Consider the following 21631-nt stretch of genomic DNA (forward strand, 5'->3'; position numbering starts at 1 on the left):
TGCAGAAACTGACATAAAAAAAGTCGCAAGAGCTAATTCCCTGTCATGGAAATGTGTTGAAAATTTTTGTTCTTGTTTTTCTTACCTCCTTTTGATGCTATGCCAGATCTTTAAGTAATGTTTCTTTTTGCACTTGTTCTTTTTAATTGTATCGCGATTGTTATGATTGTATCACCCCCCCCCCCCCCCTGCTATGTGGGTAACTTGAAAAAATACATAAAAAGAAACGAAAAACGTTATCATTTTCCAGCCATTTCAAAGGTGATGTAATTTATTTCAATGCAGAAATGCATCAACTACAGCGAGTTTATTGTTCAAACAGCTCAGATAAACACCATCTTTTAGCCACCATCACTGACCGTTTCACCTTCGCTAAAGTTTACCTGAGGCGTCCTAACCTGCGAAAAATGTCGCGCGCATAATTTCTTACTTTCGCGTAATATGAAAGTAGCCTTTCGGATAGCGTAACCTTATTCCCAAACGATGGATCAGTGAGAGGGTCTCCTGGAATTTTCACATGTGCAGTTCCGTTCAGTACTGTCACGCGACCTTCAAGAGCGGATTTGACTGGCGTCATCTTCTTGATATATTCTACGAGAACTGTGTAGTCAGTGGGACCTGCAAAAACAAGAGAAAGTGACATGTGTCATTAAAAACTTTCCAAAAAGTGTCATATTCATTATTATGTCAGGCCATTCACATCAAAATCCGCTATGGCCATTAAGCTACTAAGCGCTGTTTCCATCCCGGTATAAGCGATGTGGAGTAGTTTTCAATTTTCTATGCACAGAAGAAAATTATACTGGTCAAGCCGAAAAAAAAAGAAAAGAATCACAATACATACTAGTACCTGAGGAGATTCTGAATGTCAAGGTCCCATCACGGCAATCAAAGTCAGAATAAAACACCACAACTAAACCAGAATAAGAAAGGCATGCAAAAAAAAAAAAAACGAGTGCTGTTCCACGAGGATGAAGGTGTTTGTTTTTGTGACAACATAGACTTGCAAGAAAGTCCAGACATGCTGGCTTCCACAAGAATTAGGTGGTCTTATATTGAGGCTGCATTGCATTGATCATGCATTGGCTTCATACTGAACAAAACATTGCTGTGCCGGCCCGATCTCTTTCTCAAGCCTTTTTTTTTTTCTGAGAATTATAAAAGTGGTTGTTTAGCACTTATTTCCATCGCACTTCACGATAGCCAGCGCAGCTTCACGAACGCTCTAGCCCAACCAAACCAATCAAGTCTCCAACAGCCAGCGCCACAAATGTATTTCCGAGGCAAAACGAAAGAACCCTCTGTTACCAGTGGTTACGGCTAGGGGGCTAACCTGTGATAACGCAGAACCATGCCTGGTTTTTAAGAATTGAAACGAGTGCAGAGCAAAATAAATGTGCTCGGTCGAAATTTCTATCTGCGCTTGTGCATTTGGGAAGCTAAATGTACAAAGACGACGCTTTCTACACCAATTTCACTTCCCTAATCAACCAATTAGACAATAATTAACCTGTGAAAATTATCGCAAATGATTCGCACTACAGTAGTGAGCAAATCAATTTTTTCATAATTAAGCTTGTTTGCAGCGTTGGAGCTTGCGCATGAGCGTGATGACAACGCACCAGAATTTTCCCACAAAAGCATGCTAATATTTTTCTCCACAACAAGACAAACATTGTTTTGTTCCAGCACTGAACTGAAAAAAAAAAACGTGCTTTCCGCACTGCGTAAGATATCGTGATTATATGGGTTTTTAGTACAAAAATGAGGAAGACGTTAGATTTCCGCCTTAACGGTGTGACACAATACTGGGCTGTTGCCCTCTCTAATCACACATATATTCCAAACGCGACCTCCTTGTGTTCGGATTCTACCAGCGGCGTCTTGGTTTTCTTCTTTTTATTATATTTCTCCTATAAAATTATGGCAGTACTCGTTCGTGTCAACCGCTGAAGTCCGATGTGAAAAATTTTTGAGTACGTGAATTCGAGGGTCACACACCGACGAAAGAGCTTTGTGAATAGGTTCAGGCGTATTCATGCGTACAAGTGCAGGAGTGGTGTTCATGCCGGCCTTGTAGGGCGCAATGGGAAAAGGAACATGTGGCCTTGGCGGTCGCTTTCATGTTTTCCCATATCTCATCTGAGCAGTCTTAAATGTCCCCGCCAATTTTTTCGCGATAAATTATACTCCGACAGGTCCTCGCTGTGACGTCATTCCAACGCTTTAGTCTGCATATTGCGATAAGTGTTAGGGAGTTTTAACCTTACCTCCGCTTGTGGCGTTGGTCGCTTTCTTGTAACCATCTCCTCCTCTTGTGATGTAGTCAGTAGTGGCTATTCTATAAGTCTTGTCGTCTTGGACGTGCTCGTACCGCGGTACCTCACATCTTCTGCACAGTACTTCCAGTGACACAACGCGACAGCCGGCAGTCAAGTTCACGTTATAGGTCACTCGAATACCTGCAACGTTGAGAAAAAAGGTTAAACAAATCGAAAAAGTCTCCACACAATGTTTTGCGTTTCACGCGCTATGCTGCGGATTGACTGCTGTACGTTGTACTATAGCTGACACTAAAACCATGTGACATACAGAAAAACGTTTTCTACAGATCCATACATTCATTGAGAAGAGAAGTAGCCTTAGAGAAGTAGAAGAGAAGTAGCCAGGGGGCACATCTGGTGGCCCTCTGCTCTACTGTTGCGATCTGAACACCGAAAAATAAAAAAGAAAGAAGACAAAGCTGCGTAGTGATGTCTCGACTTTCCTCTTGTCCTTTTTAAAGTTGTGCTACGTTTCAGAGCGTTAGCTGTATACTAGTTACGGTCCTCGGTGTCATATTTTTCGAAATCCAAGTTGGTGTTGAGCCATAGGTTAAAAATGGCAACCAGTGTGGCCGTCATTTAGCAACAACGTATATATACCGCGCAACCAAGGTGGTACCATACCATGCGACTACACGATAGTTGCATAGCAACAACGTGTTAGTGGGTTTTAAATAGTTCTTTTTTTTTTCACCCACTATTTAATTCTGAAACTTAGTCCCTGGAACAATTAGGTCCCTGCCATTAAAGCCTTTCCTGTTAAAAGTTAATTCCGAGTGATTTTATGCATTTTGTTGTTGTTATAGTGTACTTCAGCATTCTCGTTTTGGTACTGTTATTCTGAGTTACATTTTTGTCTTTTGTCTTCTTTCTCGTGAATTTTTAAATTTTGTTGTTTACAATTGTTTTTATATGACGTTTAAATAGATTTGTATAACCCGTTCCTGCAATAACCCCATTAAGGGGCCGCATTGCGCATAAATAAATAAATAAACAAACGAGGGAATATACCGGATATAGCAAAGGGGAATATACATCATGTATATCCAACTTCCCTAGTTTATTTCCTGGTTTCAAGTTGATTACTGGACGAGCTTGTGCCCGCAAGCAAAGAACAACTCGACGTTGTGAAAAGCTGGAAGTGCACCCGGCGGTGAACGGCTTTAGGATTCGTTTACTATTTCTCACACACAAATTAAAAAGGAAGAAAAACTTTGGACATAAGGCGCACAAAATGGACAATTTCGAACGTTGTAGGATTAACCGCACCCGTGGTTGCAATTGTGTAAGAAAAATCTGCATGACAAATAGCAAAGCGATAATTCCGCATGCCGATAACAGTCAGGAACAGGCTAAAAGAATAGCCTTCACAAACCGTCATAGTACTATTTTAAATAGCTTCACAAGTAAATAGCCTGCGTCTTCCTTTAAGTTATTTGTTCTCTTAACTCCCTTTTTCTTTCGATTCCTCGAAACAGAACGGAGGATTTAAGAACATATCACTCATTGTATGGCTGTTCACAACTTTATGTATTATAAGTACAAAAAATAAATCCCAAAATAAACAAAGGAGCGCTCAAAAAGTCATACAACAAATCTATTGTTGCTAGTTGCTTATGCCAGTTTTTATGGAAAATTTATGGATCGTATTGATGCGAAAGCATTTCCTGTGTCATGAGTGGCATGTGCAGAAATTGTGGACAGAGAACGTCGGAAGAGTATGTCGGCAGAGCGTGCCGTACGAACTAGCACTTAACAAAAAATGACACAGTCATGACTGGGTTTCAAACCCGCGTCAGAACGAACAGATGAGCTTCTCTGGCCCACGCACGAGTGCAGTACGTAGTGTGAGGAAACTGGTTCAACACTGCGTGCGGCGATTGTGTCCACTCTCACCATTGCAGTCCTGCGTACATATCGAATCTTTCTCCAGGCGTGTCCTCACAAGTATTTTAATTTCTGAGTTTGCATTGCAGTCATGTGAAGCGCGAATTTTAGCATACCCCGATACTATCGCCATATTCTGTGTAGAACAGAAAATTTTTAGTCGGGCAGTGGATGCGGCAAAGGACCTTTTGTAGACTGAATGGCAGCGCTGTCACTTGGCTATCCGACTTGAGAACTACAGGGACAGTGACCCACATCGACGACAGCAGACAAATGAATTGCTGAGCAAGGTTGAAAAATGGAAGGCCAAGACAAATGTCAGTGTTTGCTCACGCAGCCACACACAATTTGTTTCTGTCAGCAAAATGTGGTGATACAGGTTTTGGACTGTTCGAGAATAAACATACAAAAGCTACACAGGGTCTTTGCAGCGTTTATCGCTGCTTCAAGAAATGAGAAAGTTGAACGAACATTTTTCGCCGCGTAGGCAATTGTGAATTGTCCTCATCGCACTTATTTTTGCGCCAAGTTGTTAATCGTTTCTTTATCTTGCGAGGTGCAAAGGATCCCTTTCTACGTACCGTTTGTCACTTGCGGTTGGCAAGAGCTTTGCCAATGTTGGTAGTGTGAACTGCCTGTCGCCTCGCTAATGGAACACGTAGTTATTTTCGTGAAATTATCCAAGCAACACGGTTTTTATGTACTCGATTCTCTATCCTATATTTAACCAGAGTCACCAGAAAACGGCTCGACAAATATCTTATTGAAATAGTTTTGCCTGTTCCTGTGTACCGGTCATTATACTGTTCTGGGACGGGGCAAAATGTATTAAAATATGCAAAACGAATGCATTCACAGCCTGTTGTGAAAATTTTCTTTAAATTGCATGCTGGTGGTCTGCCCGGGAAGACATGGATGGCGGAAAAGAAAATATTTGTGCCATGGGGTGTGAAAAGTAAACACTGACCAATTTAACATTCGATAGTTTAGGTATATTACATGTAAACTGTTTCATTTTTGACAATTCGACTAGTTTGTAGGTTTCGTGAAATAAACGCGATAAAGAGTAAAAACTATACTGTTACAGTAGCCAATCAAACATTTTTGAAAACTGCAATAAACTGTCACGCTCTGCAGAAAACAGCGTCATCTTCATCAAGGTCCAACTGCAGTAAACTATCGCGCTGTGAGTGATCATCGCCGTCGTCATGAAGCTCCATCTGAGCCACTGCTTCATTTAACCTAGGTAATTACGTCATACATATATGCCATCAGGGCGTGTGCGGGCGAAGTTCGCGAGTGTGGCGTCGGGCGAATACACCAGGCGGCGTGGCTTAACTCGCAAAGCTTTCGCATCCCCGTGCATAAGAGGGCTTAAATGTACGCCTGTAAATCTTTAGAGAAAAGCGCGGACTTAGCACAATGAAATTATTCTCAATAATTGTTATCTAAAAGATGGAGCCATATATATCACAAGAAACAATTTAAAGAAACAGATAACTGTGGGCAGGTATACGCGGCATGTGTATGACTCCTCTGAACAATAAGCAGAATTTGCATTCTTTTAATACATGGATATACGGAACACACCAGAAGCATTTAAATATTTGAGTTTTTAAGTTGGTCTGATAATTCTCTACAGTGCAGCAGTCGACCGTGGGGCGGGCCGCGCTAGTATTGCCGAAGTGATTGTCTACTGTGCGGTCGTGGGCTGTAACAGCCGAATGCAGACCAAAGCGCGAAAGCTGAAGCCCGGATAAGACAACTGCGGATTTTTCAAAAAACTAAAGGTACGCTTGCACGAATGCGACAAGAGCAGGCAACGATCGGAACGTCGCTGGCGAGAATATCTTGCACCTATCAACAGACGTTGCATTCACAGCAGTCCGGACAAATACCAAGTGTGTGCACGTCATTTCGTGTCAGGCTCCCAAACGATTATTTATGTACGGCAGCCCGTACGTCGCCCTAGTCAAATTGTTTACCTTTTCGCAGCCGCGCGTCTTGCGGTTTAAATCCGAAGCGGCTCCGTGGTTGCTTTATTTTTATGCGTGTGCCTCGAATGTTGCACTATAGGAGGCACAAATTACTGCAGGAGCTCACCATCCTAGTTTCATGTGTTCATTTTGCAGGTGAGCCTTCTAAACGTTTCGATGACTGCAATCCTGATTGAGCCCCATCTTTGCACCTGGGGTGCACGCATAAAAACAAAGCAACCACGCAGCCACTCCCGACAAATTTGCCAGTGCGACATACGAGCTGCTGTACACTGATAATCGCTTACGTCGCCGACACGAAATTACTTCACACTTGGTATTTGTGCGGACTGCTGTGAATGCCACGTCTGTTGATGCCTACAAGCCATTCTCGTCGGCGACGTTCCAGTCGCTCCTCAGTCTTGTTGCATTCGTGCATGCGTATCTTTGGTATTTTTAAAAACCCGCAGTCGTCTTGTCCGGACTTCGGCTTTTGCGCTTCAGTTTGCGTTCGGCTGTTAAAGCCCACGCCGCACAGTAAACCATCTCTTCGCACAATCTGTGCGGCCCACTCCACAGTCGATTGCTACACTGTAGAAGAATATGGCGGACTACCCAAGAATATCCAGAATGCATTGCGCTTTCAGCATTCGTGCAAGCTCCCTCTAATAAATTGAAATCGCGTGCCGCCGAAACTTACCAGACACCTGCAGAAATTGGCCTTTCCTTTTTTCGTAGTTGTAGTCCTTGACAGAGTGCTCGAACATGTCCCTCAGCTCAGAGCCATTCAACGTCATGATGACGACTGACATCCCGAATGGCATTGTAGTCAGTATGTGGCCCATCGTTATGTTGGCTGTGACGAAGGATGTGACAAAAACAAGCGGAAACGTATTTTCATTATGTGTCGGCTTCCAAAATCATTATTTACACTTCCTTGCTTTAGAAGAAGAAAAATTTTTTTATTCGTTATTATTGACGGCGTATTAATTCCGCCAAGAGTAACTGGTAGCTTTATCTCCAATACGTTGCAGCAACGCATTGAATAGTATATTTTATTGAACGACGTTGAGCGCCGAATATAACCGGTTGGTCACCCAAGATGTGCTTGGCACTTAGCACAGCGGTGAAGTGGATGAACGCCAACGCAGGAAAGCATTTTTGCAAATATAATTTAACAATACTGTATCTCCTTATGTACCCTGACAAAACTGACGGCCAACGTTTGCCTGAAAGCTAGCGCAAAAGAAGTTTGTCTATCCATTGTCCATCAAGATTAAGAAATGCATAGTGACAGAGTCCCCGGAGTAGTTAATCCGGCCATTTCTTGAAAAAAGAAACGAATGTCAACGGTTGTGAATTATTAATCCGGCCGTTTCTTGAAAAAAGAAATGAATGTCAATGGTTGTGAATTTTATGTAGGCTCGTAGCTCGACAACAGTGGCATGCTCTTCCATTTGCGCTGAGGCGCAAACTAAAAACTATGTCCTCGAATCTGTTTCCACTGACCTCCTTTTTATGCTGAGCATTTAGAAAATTTCAGATTATATTGTATAAGGCGTCCTTACGGCTCGTGGCTATCTCAGCTTTCGTCCTAAATGTTTATTTCTGCGGTTTTTTGTGGTATCCTTTCGTAGAGCAAGGTGCTCACCCATCTGAGGTATCGGGGCCCGGATAGCGCCGCCGTTCAGCAGGGCGCCATTGACATCTGACCAGAGCTCGGGATCGCTGCTCTCCTGGTCAGCGTAAAGGGCAAAGTAGGCGTCCGCTATCAGGTTTCCCAGGTTGCACTCACGAAGGCGGCAGATATCGTCCGCTTGCTCCAGCAGCACCTTGCTGTAGCCGACTACTGCCTCGATGGCGCGTGTCATGTTGTCCTTGTAGCATGCGATGATGTCCAGCATATCCTGGTCTTTATAAAAATTTAAAAATGACAAGGCAACTTATATAAAGCGCGTTTTTATGAGCTCGTTCACATGCGCGTGGTACTGCCAGATCCCACGTGTAATTCAACGCATGTTTTGTACGAGTTAGTACACAATGCATTCGTTCGTTCTGTATGCGTAACATCTGGTTATCTACCTAATTTGAAAGGAAAAAGTGGCATGTTGAAGCTGTGCTTCGTCGCATTATTTTTCACCTTGCTGACATGTTTGCACGCTCATTCTCTGTCTAGCTTTCCCTTTAACAAAGCAAATCAGACAAAAATGTTGTAAAACAATTAAAGATGGCTTAGCTCTGCTATGCCTGGATATACCTAGCGAAAAGCGGTGACTACCTCGTGATGAGCAGAAGCTAATTTCTCCAGTCTTCTGCGCCGTTCGCCAGCAGCTAAACTCTCCTTGGCTTCCATGTCGAGCGCGTCTAAGTTCACCGGCCTTCTATAATTCGTTTACAGGAAAGTAAAGGCGCTGCACCCGTCACTCGAGGAAGGCAAGAAGCGCCGTCCGGCGGCGTTGAAGCGCACTCGTTCCCACTTGGTCCTAATAGCTGACGGCAGATGCATGACGTCACATCCTTGACGTCCCCATAATTGAATAAATAGAGCAAAAGATAAGACATAGAGAAGCCTGGGAGACCATGCTGCGGAGTGAGAACCCCGCTCAGCAGCAAAATGCCATCCGCCTGGCGGCTGAGGCCATGACGTGACTATGTATCTTCACCAGACCTTAGTTTGCGAGGTTCCTGAGTAGGACTCCCTTAGGCCTGCGTGCCGGAAGGGGGGGGGGGGGGGTCCAAAAAGGAGTTTCATTTCGGTGGAAATAATAAAGTTTTGATGATGATGACTTGATAGTCTGGTACTTTCAAATTGCGCGCCGATCGCGGTATCTGGCACTCGCGGAATCCCGCTATCATCCTCACGGTAGACAAGCAGAATTATGAAGAGCGCTTTGCGACACTTACGAAGATAGTGACTATCAACCGGACTGGCTGCCATTGTTGATGTGTTGTCTTTCCTTGCCACCGTTTTAGTGAAGTTGTGCTAAGACGTATTATAGTTGTGTGGTGTTGTGTTATACGTTTCAATTGGACATTTCGCCTACAGACCGATTACTCTGTAAATAATGTATATAGTTTTACGCTGAATTTAAAAGTATGTAATAAATACCATGCTGAAAAAAAAAACTGAGGCGTGGTATAGAGCGCTCGGCTGGGGATCTTAAGAATGAAGGTCCGATTCCAGGATTTTTGTTTTTGTTTTGTTTTTTTAATGAGGAGAAGTCGCGCACCTCTTAAGTGTTGTTAGGCAAAGCGGCGGGGCTTGGCGAGGGGGATACGCAGCTGGCCTCGGTTTCGCGCATACGCAGAATATGGCTTTTGCATAATACGGTGCCCCGCCGGGGTGGTGCAGTGGTAAGACGCCCGACTACTGTGCCGGAGTTCCCGGGATCGAATCCCGGCCTCGGCGGCTGCGTTTCGATGGAGGCGAAACGAAGTGGCGTCCGTGTGCTGTGCGATGTCAGCGCACGTTAAAGATCCCCAGGTGGTCGAAATCGCTCCGTAGCCCTCCACTACGGCCCCCCTTTCTCTCTATCCACTTTCACTTCCACCTTCATCCCTTCCCCTACGGCGCGGTTCAGGTGTCCACAGAGCAAGTGTGACAGATACTGCGCCTTTCCCTTCCTATGAACCAACCAACCAACCAACCAGAATACGGTCCACGCGAAGCTTAGCTCCGACCGTCGTAGTGAAGCTTTTCGCTTCAAAATAATATTAGGACATTTGGTTCGGCATCGTCATGATGGTGCAGTGGTTAAGATGCCCGACTACTCTGCCGGAGTACCCGGGCTCAATTCCGACCGCCGGCGGCTGCGTTTCGATGGAGGCGCGCGAAGAAGGCGTCCGTGTGCTGTACGATGTCAGCCCGCGTTAAAGACCCCCAGGTGGTCTAAATTGCTCCCTAGCCCTCCACTACGGCTCCTCTTTCTCTCTTTTCACTTTCACTCCCAACTTTTTTGCTTCCCTTGCCCCGCCGGGGTGGTGCAGTGGTAAGACGCCCGACTACTGTGCCGGAGTACCTGGGTTCGAACCCGACCTCGGCGGCTGCGTTTCGATGGAGGCGAAACGAAAAGAAGAGGCGTCCGTGTGCTGTGCGATGTCAGCGCGCGTTAAAGATCCCCAGGCGGTCGAAATTACTCCGTAGCCCTGCACTACGGCTCCTCTTTCTCTCTTTCCACTTTCACTCCCACCTTAACTCCCTTCCCTTACGGCGTGGTTGCGGTGTCCACAGAAAACAAGTGAAACACAGTTAGCGTGTCTTTCCCTTCCTATAAATAAATCAGTTTTGAATCCCTTACGGCGGGTTTAGGTGTCCACCGAAACAAGTGTGGTAGATACTACGTCTTTCCCTTCGTGTGAACCATTTTGGTTAAAAGTTTTTTTAAATTGGTTCACAGAAGAGAAAGGCCCAGTATCTGTCACACTTGCTATGTGGACACCTGAACCGCGCCGTAAGGGAAGGGATAAAGGGGGGAGTGAAAGTTGAAAGAGAGATAGGGGAGCCGTAGTGGAGGGCTACGGAGTAATTTCGACCACCTGGGGATCTTAACGTGCGCTGACATCGCACAGCACACGGACGCCACTTCGTTTCGCCTCCATCGAAACGCAGCCGCCGTGGTCGGGTTCGAACCCAGGAACTCCGGGCAGTCTTACCACTGCACCACCCCGGCGGGGCCATTTTGGTTCGCATGTTTACTATTTACTCCTTGTGACGAAGGTCAAGTCAACAGTACGAAAGCCCTGATCCTAGGTTAAGAACATAGCAAAATCGTCAAAAGTTCCCCCTTCTCCTCCTACTCCGCAAGTATAAGACCTAGCAAAATTGTCTAACGCTTAATGATTGTGTGTCCACTTGTCCAGACTCCCCGCCTGCCCTCCCCCGCCCCCACTGTTCCGGGGTTCAGAGCATAGCAAAATCTTAACACCGCTCTTCAATGTGTTTTCTCACTATACTACTTTTGTTGGCGGAGCTAAACCGACTCTCAATTTTTGACCAGTGAATACGTCAAAGTCAAGAGCCTGTATTTCCAGAGAAAATGTTCTCTGCCATATACTTACCTTCACTCACGGAGGCGTTCAGTAGGATTGGGTTTCCTGTCCAGTTCACAATCTTCCCCGCGTTATCGAAGGAGACTTGCAAAAAGCCCAAGAACTTCCCGAACCAGTAGTCTTGCACGACTAGACCAAAGCTACCGTCACTCCTGTTGACACGCGTAGGATAATCACCTTCTGGGGTGTTTTCACGTGGGTAACCCTCGCCTGAAATGAAACGTCAGAATAAAGTTCAGCCAGGTTTTTTTTTTTTTTTTTTTTTTTGGTTAGCTGATGCAGCGCTTTGTTCTGTATCACTCTTAAATCCCTTTCTTTCTGCGCTTCAGGCTTCGCCAGAAGAAGGAAACGTTGCAGCTACCTTCAACGATTGCAGCGAGCTGTGTCATAAACAACGATGTACCTACGGCGTCAAGTTTTTCTTCTAGCGGCAGAAAAATATGCAGTAATCGCATTTACGAGAAAATGTGTTAGCCGTTACCCGATTATTCTTCATGGAGTTGTGATACCGTACGTCTCAAGTCACAGATTCTTGGGAGTATTTATTGACAGCAGACTATCATGGTTGAAACATATTGATATGTTGAAGAAAAGGCTAAGCAATTTTTGCCATGTTTTTCGTTTCATAGCTGGCGTCAAAGGGGGTCGAACTGAGCGCTCCTTACTAAGGTTTTACGAGACTCTGTTGGCTACACCCGGTATAGTCTCGCACTTTTCTCTAATATGAGCATTTCCTTCTTGCGGACTTTAGAGAGCGTGCAAGCGCAGGCACTGAACATATGCCTTGGACTTCCCAGATGCACCTCTACCAAAGGCACAATTCATGTACTTGTCACACGAACCACTTTGTGTATATTTACGAGCACTTACACAACACCGTTTTCACCCGCTCAGAAAGATTCTGGACGAGCGGCCGGACTGCAGTTTTACAAGTGCACGCTGCTGCCATCAGTCGCAAGTACAAACAGGATATGCCCTTCCATATAATCCCGCCCAACCACCATGGACGATGGATAAACCTTTGGTGCACCTTCGTGTTCCCGGGATACTGAATAAATCAATATCAATGGTGCCACTTAGTGGGCTGACACAACTTACTCTGACGCACATCTGGTCAGAATATCCAAATTATATTCGCGTCTACACTGACGGATCTATGTCAGCACAGGCACCAGCTGCAGCTGGGGTCATATCTGCTCAGAAAGAGACTCTACATTTCCTTTTGGGACATACTTCAACATCAACCGCTGCTGAACTTGTAGCCCTTTGGGAATCTATTCGCTACATATGTGGGAAACCACCTCAGAATTGATGTATATTCATGGAGTGAAAGACTGCACCACAAATTTTAGAAAATTTCTTACGCCACACCGCCTACCAGTCTCTGGCGATAAACATTATGAAGCCCTTACATCTGCGCGACTGCAAGGGCAAAGGATAATGTTTCAATGGATCCCTGCCCCCTGCGAGCTCCATGGAAATGAACAGACTGATGTTAAAGCAAAAAGCGTCCTCAGTAACGGCCTCCAAACAGCTGAGCCTTTTCCAAGAGCGTATACGACGTGCTTACTAATGAACTCTATGAAGAAAGCTACGACAGCTTACTGGGCCCAACCAGACGCCCGACACGTTCGCCTCAGAAGGCTCGATCGAACAAGTAATGTAGAAAAGTATATGATTCACGCTTTATGTAATTGTCATCAAGAATAATTATGCGGCAGAGAGAACGAATTTCAGAGATTTTAAGTTTCTTTTTGAGATTTTTATTTCTCTGGTTGCAACTTTCAAATTTGTGGACTATAAGTTCCTCGTGCATTTTTGTCGTTTAAAAATTTATATCCTAAGGGAAGAATAATTTATTTAATTTAATCAAATTCATGGCTAGGTTGACTGAAATGCTGGAGACCTGCTTCTGGAAGGTTCTTTGGCTATAGCATATATGTCTCTCCAGTGATGACCGCGCTAAATGAGAGTCCTCATCAACCCTTGTTCGTTTTCCTTTCAATTTTGTGCAGTGATCTTCTACCCCTCATTAAATCCTTGTTTTCAATTAGGTATGACAACCAGTTCCTCAGTAGCAGAGCGGATACCATGACAGGTCAGTTGTAGCAGGGGTTTTAACGAGTTAGATGAGCGGATGAGATTTGACATTTAAGTATCTGGGATTTGGGGAGTGCAGCTGGCATGAGACAGGGCTAACAGGAATGTAATGAGATAGCAATTTTCTGCAAGGGGCTGCTGCTGCTGTTGATGAAGATGATGCTGATAATGCTGATGACGAAGACGACGACAACAACCTGCAAGCTGTATGTTTTCGCTGCAAGACTGTCCCTAATTGTGACATACCTTCTTTTATAGCGGATGCCCTTAACCTAGCCAGAGCACAGATTTTGGTTTTTCGCCTGTTTTATTGCTCACATATCAGGTGATGCATATTTGTGTTGAAATTTTTGTTTCAACTTTTTTACAACCTGTATTTCAATGCATCTGAATGTATACACATATTTCACTTGTTTGCTATTAGCGCCCGGTGCTCTACATTGTGCATTTATTGCATAAACAAAACTAGCCACTTTTTAAGGGTTTCTGATGATTTTGTCATCCGCTTCTATGGTTACAGCATATATAAAATAAAATTGAAACTTGTATTTAGTTAAGATTTGTTGCTATTGAGCCCAAGCAATTTGCTAATAAAAGATGCAAAATTACAAGCGCATCGTTACCGTGATACAGAAACGTGTTCGTGTGTCCACCAACGATGAGGTCCACTTGTGGTACGTTTTTCACAATTTCGAGGTCTCTCGGATATCCAGAGTGGGTGATTGCTATGATGATTTTTACGCCTTCCTTCTCGAGCTTTTCTGCTTCTTGTTTAATGCTCCCGAGGTCATCGCGGAATTCCACTAGACCTTCAAATAAAAAACGAAACGTAGAAAAAGCTTGTTTATGAGGGTGCCTAAGCACTAGAAATCAATTACCTGCAAAAGTACGACACGACGCATTTATTTAGCGAACATTGCATACTAAGTATACTCAATATTTAACATTGCAGAGTAGTGTATGTTATGCCTAGAGCTGAAGAAAAACATTGTAATAAAAGGCTCATTTTTTCTAAAATGTCCCGTGCGGTATGGCAGATTTTCAATTGCTTTTTAGAAGTGAAATCGATTTCAAATCAGCGTCGCCCTCAGTGGCAAATGAAATGCGAATGACGTCATTGGAATGTAAATATAAAGATATTAGGCAGTGCATAAAGAATAAAGACTGGCTTCATTAACACCTCTATGCAACCGTATCCACGTCATCTAAGGGAAAATCAAACGCGCTATCATTCAATGTTGTGAAGCTAAAAGGTTCACAACTTGCTGTTTCCATTTTCGTTCCCTTGTTCTCGTTGCATTTCACGCTGAACGTAAGTACATTTGTGTTTGTTTCATAACCAACGCTGTCCTTTTTTCAATAATTCAGTTTCATAAGGAACGCCTAGTTATTCTTTTTCTTTATTAAAAAGCCTTGAAATTTCAGAAATATTGTTTAATTTCAATTCAGTGCTAAAGTTTTTTCTCGGTTGACAATCCTAAGAAAACGCATTGCCGCCATTAGGCTAGTGCTGGTGAACCAGCACAACAAACGTATATATGGTTGAAAATTTTTCTGAGGCAAAACTTCAACGACACTTCCTGAGCTCCGGCGCTGTTGGCGTACGCACGAGCCAGTTTGCGCATGCGCGTGGTATGAACCGTCAGCAAACTCGAGCAAAGCGCCGAAGCCTGTTCATGCTAGATGCCAGCATCAGCAATCACGCAGGCACCGGAAGATGCTCGCACATGTAGGTTTCTCATTGGCTTATGGCTCTCTCTCTCGCTGCTGTCACGTGACTCTGCGTCACCTCATGCAGCGGTTTCTTTCCGGCCAGGCGTGATGTCTGCGGCGAGGGTGTTTGCTTCTCGATGCGCTCTCCAACGTAGCATGATGTGACGTATAGAGTCACGTGACGGCAGCGAAGGACTGCCAAGCCGGGTGTTCAGCATCAGTGCAGAGGTCCGTGGTGTAAATGCTCACTGCTTTTGACGCACATGGCGCTGACAGCGCAGACGCTTAGGGAGTGTTGTTGGAGTTGAGCCTTAAAACTGACGGAGTCAAGGTTCTAGTTCATAAATTCTAATATAAAACATTTTCATTCTTTTGAAAGCATGAAATGCACTGCATGAAGTCTGCCAGAGAACTTTAACACTTTTCGCCCTAATGACTGCCAAAATGGGACTTTGGTGAAATATGAGGGAGTCGTGCACATCGCATTGAGCAAGACAAACACAGAGGAGCAGTATATGAACTGGGAGATAAACACCGAAAGCGCTTGGTTGCCTTAACCTCCTCTACCACCACATCGTCCAATGAAAGGCTGCTTGTGTTATATTGTGCTTCCCATAGCAAGCTGCCCAAAGCGGTTACCATCATTGTTATGGCCACTCCACGTATAGCGCCGAGGTGGCAGCGCACTCCTCGTAGAGGCACGCACGTATCCTCTTCCTTAGTCACAGACTTCGTTCTGGACATGTTCGCTAGCTGCATACACGCTGGTAAAATATCGAGCTTTTGTATCGAGAGTGAATGTCCGCATGGGGTTTGGGCTACCATTTAGAAAGGATAACCGGTACGCTTGTCGCAAAGTTAGAGGCGGTGTATCACGCTAATTTTCCTTAAAGCATATTTGTTTCATGGGTTTTGAGCTTAGTCAGAAAAATTCCGTCGAGTGATTCCTTATTTGGGTGTCGATTGCATAAAAAAGCGCGAAATCGCTCATCAGTGCTTGTGCTTTAAAATGCATCTCTAAAGGTAACCGCCATTGTTTTAACTTCCGACAGTCTTAATACAACGTTATCAGTGGCGACAAGCCTCTTGACCTCTCGTTTTATCTTGCCCTAAAAAATTTTCTAGATCAATATGGTGTAAATATCGACCACATAAATTTATTTGCGCGCTACTCACACCGGCTTTGTTTTCTTAATTAGAGATGCATCGTAGCTGTAGGCTTCATATTAGGCTAACCTTAGTTATTTCCTTTGGTAAACACAAGCAGAAAGATAGACAGGCCTAGTGTGATGATGTTCTCTATGGTTTGGCAGCAGTTATGTTTGGTATACCGCTTTTTCTTTTTTTCAGCGTTGTCATTCGATAGTCTGGTAGGATACGTGCATGCATGTAGTGGCCCTTGCAAAGTGCAAAGGCGAGTACTGTAATCTCCGCTTTGCTATTTTAATAAAGGATTGACGTATGCCGTCCACCGTCTCTCAGTGCCCCATGTGATATCGAGGGATACGACATTTCAGAAAACGTTTCCCAGCCATAACACGAGACTTTCCATAAGCAGCGACATTTCTTACCAGGCTGCGAAAGCACGCGGGTTTCAGGGAGCACCGCTCCGACGATCCCCACTCTTGTGCCACTTACGTTGACCTTCACTGACTTAGGAAGACTTATGTTTCGTAGAAGCGGTTCTTTCGAAAAGTCGGCATTAGTGTTCACGACTTGCACTTTCGCTTCTTGCATTGCCAGAAGAAATGGGGCAAGCCCGGCAGGCCCGTCATCAAATTCATGGTTTCCGAGGCACTGTAATGCACACCGACAGGACAAGAGGGGGTTACCGTCTTAATTCTTAAGCGAACCTGTTATCTCTCAGTTGTGCAAATACACCACTTAACTAAATTCAAAAGTATACATGAGCATGAACCAGCAGAAAAACGCGAAATTAAAGAGAGGGGAGAAGGATGCCTTAGTTCCCTCGCCCACGTTTTGTAAAGAGGCCTTGTCTTCGCCTGGGCAAACTGTGTCATGGCGCTCTTTGGCCGAAGATGCCCTTGCGCCATAAGGTTTCGTCACAATTTTAACAATTAAGCACAGATCCGTGACAATAAAAGTTACGAAGGGCAAATATTATTTCTATTTTTACATAACTAATAGGAATTTTCAACAAAATTATAAATTTGCTGCTATTTCTATTTCAGACAGTAGGGCGCTGTATCTTGCCGTACTATAATTATGAGAGCTTTCTCCAGCTGCAGCACTTTGACCATACATGGCACAGTTCCACCCATTTCGCTGGGTACATGTTCGCGGTTTAGCGGTAGAAAAGCTTTCTTACTATGTAGTCGTATTCCATTCTGGACATGACGGCCGATATTATCACGTGCTTCAACACGGTGTACCATGCGGTTCCTTGGAAAAAATCTCCAGCATTCATGAATAGCGCTCCCGGATATCGCTGTTTAAGTTCTTTAACCTGAAAAAAAAAAAAATGTGGCGCATGAAGAGGCCAGTTTCTCTTATGGGAAATAATGCGCTGAATATAACTTTTGCAGGAAAAAAAACACACACAAAATTATATTTTCTATTTTTTTCTACTACAATGCATATCAGCGGAAGTCATTTACGCGGGTGTATTTTACAACAAAACGAAGGTTGCAGCTAGGTAACCTTACAAGAGTAGGAAACCGAAAATACAATCGCTAGAGTTGAAACAGCAAAAGAACATTAGATGTCTCCACTCGCATATCTGTTTTAATTCCTTCGCAATATTATTGAAGTCAGTGTTTTGAAATATGCCTTATTGGAAATTCTTTAAAGAAATAAGTCTTACAATGAATTAGAACTTCTCAGTACTAATGTCATAAAATAATGGAGAACGAAGGCAATACATCATAACTGTGTTTAGCTTTCTAAATCCGCCTTCTGTCTTTGCCAAGCACGTGTAGTGATAAACCGTACAGGGGTGAGCACGGAAGTGTTAAGATGTTTCAAACCATGAGAATAAACTAGAAGCACTAGAAGAGCAGCACACCTGTGGATTTTCAGACACCTACTGCTAACGGCGAACCTAGTATAGAAAATGGAATGGCTGCAGACTCGGAACGCATAATGCGTTGCATGTTTATAACAGTGCGCACTCAGCATTGGCTGCATTTATCTTTTATTTCTACATGTTACTCTGTCTTTTTTTTTTTTTTTTGGACTGTCTTCAGTGAACAAACCTGCACATATCCTAGACTTTTGAAGTATTATGAATGCCTGTGCAAGGGGTGAGTTAGTGACTGAGCTTGTTGCCGACCGACGACTGACTGAGGAGGAAGTGGCTGGAGGAGTGAGGGACTGTGTAAGAGGGCGAGTGGGTAATCGCGGGTGTGATTGCCTGAGTGTGATTTAAATAGCCTGTCAGTGAGTAGAGTGAAACCCAAAAGAGATAAACAAAGTCGGATGCGATCGAGTGAAGTGGGAAGATGAGATGAGCCATGTCAGTGGTGCATGGTGTCCGGCAGCTGGCACAAGATAATACTAATTGGAGAACTATCAGTTATACAGCCATTATTTAATCTATTATGATTATAATTATAATGCATCCCACAACGACGATGACGCTGATGATAATTTTGCGACCGTTATGACTGTCTCGAAGTTGTTAAAGAGTACATCAAACAAATTGTTGCTATTGTGGACAGAAAAATACGCGATACACGAGCGCTCGCAATAGGTTGCTGCAAGTGACGCTCTATTTGTATCGCTTTATCCACTTTTATTGCGTTAGCAATACTGCGCCACGTTTCAGCCCGTCGCGTAATCCCGGGACGGGCTACGTTTGACCTTGAGCCACAGCTGAGCCGAATACGGCTTTAACCAAGCCGTATGAACGTGCCTTAGTGGCCTATAGGGGTAACGTGAATGCCGTGGTCCTGGCAGGCTGGTTCTGACATAACCGTCCCATGTGAAATGAGAGACCCAAGGCAAAGAATACTAGTCGTTCATTTGTGTGTCATGTCTTTACTCATAGCTAAACATCAAAAGCTACACCATGAGGTACACTAAATGCTGAACCATAAGCGCAGCCATGGAGGTATTGATACCTCAATTCAACCAGGTTTAACCAGAGCTAAACCAAGGCTAATTCTTTCCTGAAGTTGCGACCGTCTAATAAGGTCCTCCTGTGAACGTTGTTCCAATCCTTCAGCTTGACGTATGAAGCAGTAACACGTTGTCAGCAAAATCCAAAAGAAATATTGATATCGCTTTGAAGTGAGCTCACTAAGCTAGAAAGCGTGTCAAAATGACGACACGTTGTCAACCCAAGGGTCACCAGACGCTTAAAGATTAGCACTCATTGCTGAGCAAAATAGTCGGGCTATTCGCAGATAATCGGGGGACTGTGGTCGATGCATCTCAGCCAGCGGCTGTGGGTCATGTCCACTCCTGTCTCCCAAGAAACTAAGAATGGTCTGTGTTCTACGGAATCACAAAACCGTTGGCATGAGAAACAATCGATGCGAATGAAAATGAACAAAACAAATCAGTAACCAAAATCTAGCGTGGATCGCAGTAAAAAAAAAAAAAAAAAAAACTGTCGAGTCTGCACGCACCTTGGTCTTGATCCTAGCAACGCCTCCAACGCAAGTATTTTTTTCTTTCTCACGTTCACTGCAAATGGCGCCGAACTTCGTACTTTGTTCAATGTGAGCATGCACGTCGTTAGTGTGCATCACAGTCAGAGTAAAAGCGGTGCCTCCTGCGAGGCAGTATGCACGGACAAAAAGCAGAGTAACCAAAGCAGACATAATCATCCCGGAGCCGGCCATATTTTTGGTACATCGAGGAAACTGCAGGCGATTTTTTGCGCTGCTTATATAAGAGAGTAAACATTACAAAGGCCACGCCTACGTATGTCTTGAGGTCACGGCTAATATATCATTGCCGGTGGAAATCTATGTTTCTTCGTTCTCATATGTTGGGGGAGAGGGAGGTGCAGGCGACAAAGATGGAAACTTTCGTGACCAATTTATTATTTCATTCGCCACGTCCCAGTGCATTAAAACTCGCTCGGTTTCTCAACACTCGCATAAATGACTCCTGAAGATTATAAAAAAAAAAAAAAAAAAAAAAAAAAAACAGAAAAGGCGTCAACAGCGCAACCTTAACTGCAGTCCTCGGCCAGCTGTCCTGCACGTAGATGGAAAAGGGCGCGTGATGTTCAAGCTAGTCAGTGCGGGAAAAAGAACTAAGCCTTAATTTAGGTTTCTTTTGCGGCATTGTTATGGTCACAGAATCAAAATAGTAAATACAGATAGGCATCCCGTACAAAGAAGAAAAATTCAACACTTTTACTTGTGCGCTTGTTTATAGTTTGTTTTTTTTTTTTATTTCTTTCGCTTATTTCTCACAGGCAATGTGGTAGTTTACGACTATATAATAGTTAGTAGCATCTGACAGCAGAGGCACATACTGATTGAGGTATTAATAACTAAGCCAGTTGCGAACTGAAGCCACTGTATAACGCTGCCGCATCGCATGCCCTTGAAGGCAGGGCTTAAGTGCCCCCCCCCCCCCCCCTTCCCATTAAAAAAGAAATTTAACCATCCTTGCTGCAGAGAAGGGCTTTGATGAACTGAAAGGCTTAGTAACGGTCACTTCTAGATGGGCGCTTCGATTGCGCTGTAAGGCAACGGCGAACGTTGCGGGAGTTTTATTTCTTTCTTCATTCCCCCTTTCTTTCTTTCTTTCTTTCTTTCTTTCTTTCTTTCTTTCTTTCTTTCTTTCTTTCTTTCTTTCTTTCTTTCTTTCTTTCTTTCTTTCTTTCTTTCTTTCTTTTTTCTTTCTTTCTTTCTTTCTTTCTTTCTTTCTTTCTTTCTTTCTTTCTTTCTTTCTTTCTTTCTTTCTTTCTTTCTTTCAATACTGCGAACCTTGTACAGGTCCAAGCAGGGTGGTAACATGGCAACAAAACAATAATAACAAAGTTAATAAACATCAAAGTGTGGAGAAAGCAATAATAAATCATTCCAGTCGGTTACTGTGCGAGGAAAAAATGAAAACTTGAATAAATCAGTTCGTGCGAAATACGGCGTCAGCGAGTTTGGATGATGGTGGCGCGTATGCCTCGATGATAAAAGCGACAACCACCTCCTCTGCCTCGTGCAGACAGAAGAGATTTAACAGATTTATTTATAGGAAGGGAAAGGCGCGGTAACTGTCAAACTTGTTTTCTGTGGACACCGCAACCGCGCCGTAAGGGAAGGGAGGAAGGTGGGAGTGAAAGTAAAAAGAGAGAAAGAGGAGCTGTAGTGGAGGGCTACGGAGTAATTTCGACCACCTGGGGATCTTTAACCTGCGCTGACATCGCACAGCACACGGACGCCTCTTCGTTTCGCCTCCATCGAAACGCATCCGCCGAGGTCGGGTTCGAACCCGGGTACTCCGGCACAGTAGTCGGGCGTCTTACCACTGCACCACCCCGGCGGGGCAAACAGAAGAGAAAATAGAGAAGAGAGAAAAGGAAGAGGGAGAGAAAGACGCGCTCCGCAACAACAGCCGTCGTCCACCACCGAAACGGTGGCGGGTACAGTGACGGCCTACAAC

At 44.2% G+C, this 21631-nt stretch overlaps 1 protein-coding gene across 1 annotated transcript; it reads right to left on the minus strand.

Moving 5' to 3' along the window:
- Positions 1-252: 252 nt before the first annotated feature.
- LOC146198482 (snake venom 5'-nucleotidase-like) lies at positions 253-19858 on the minus strand. Its single transcript, XM_084592599.1, has 9 exons — positions 19642-19858; positions 17379-17516; positions 16621-16846; positions 13960-14145; positions 11246-11446; positions 7839-8099; positions 6888-7043; positions 2271-2462; positions 253-618 (listed from the first exon to the last, which is right to left on the minus strand). Exons 1-9 carry the CDS (start codon positions 19855-19857, stop codon positions 380-382), a joined length of 1815 nt encoding a protein of 604 aa, XP_084448725.1. The 5' UTR covers position 19858; the 3' UTR covers positions 253-379.
- Positions 19859-21631: the final 1773 nt, after the last annotated feature.

This window comes from Amblyomma maculatum, chromosome 2 (assembly GCF_055883805.1).
Source record: "Amblyomma maculatum isolate TAMU_Amacu chromosome 2, ASM5588380v1, whole genome shotgun sequence".
Taxonomy (NCBI): Eukaryota; Metazoa; Arthropoda; class Arachnida; order Ixodida; family Ixodidae; genus Amblyomma; species Amblyomma maculatum.

What these genes read in the sequence shown, in the direction of transcription:
- LOC146198482 (XM_084592599.1), bottom strand. Translation starts at nt 19,857, where the DNA reads ATGGCCGGCTCCGGGATGATTATGTCTGCTTTGGTTACTCTGCTTTTT. An exon ending in GAATGGAATACGACTACATA is followed by an intron (nt 16,847 to 17,378) that starts GTAAGAAAGCTT and finishes TGTGCATTACAG; the next exon opens with TGCCTCGGAAACCATGAATT. An exon ending in GGCCCCGATACCTCAGATGG is followed by an intron (nt 7,044 to 7,838) that starts GTGAGCACCTTG and finishes CCTTCGTCACAG; the next exon opens with CCAACATAACGATGGGCCAC.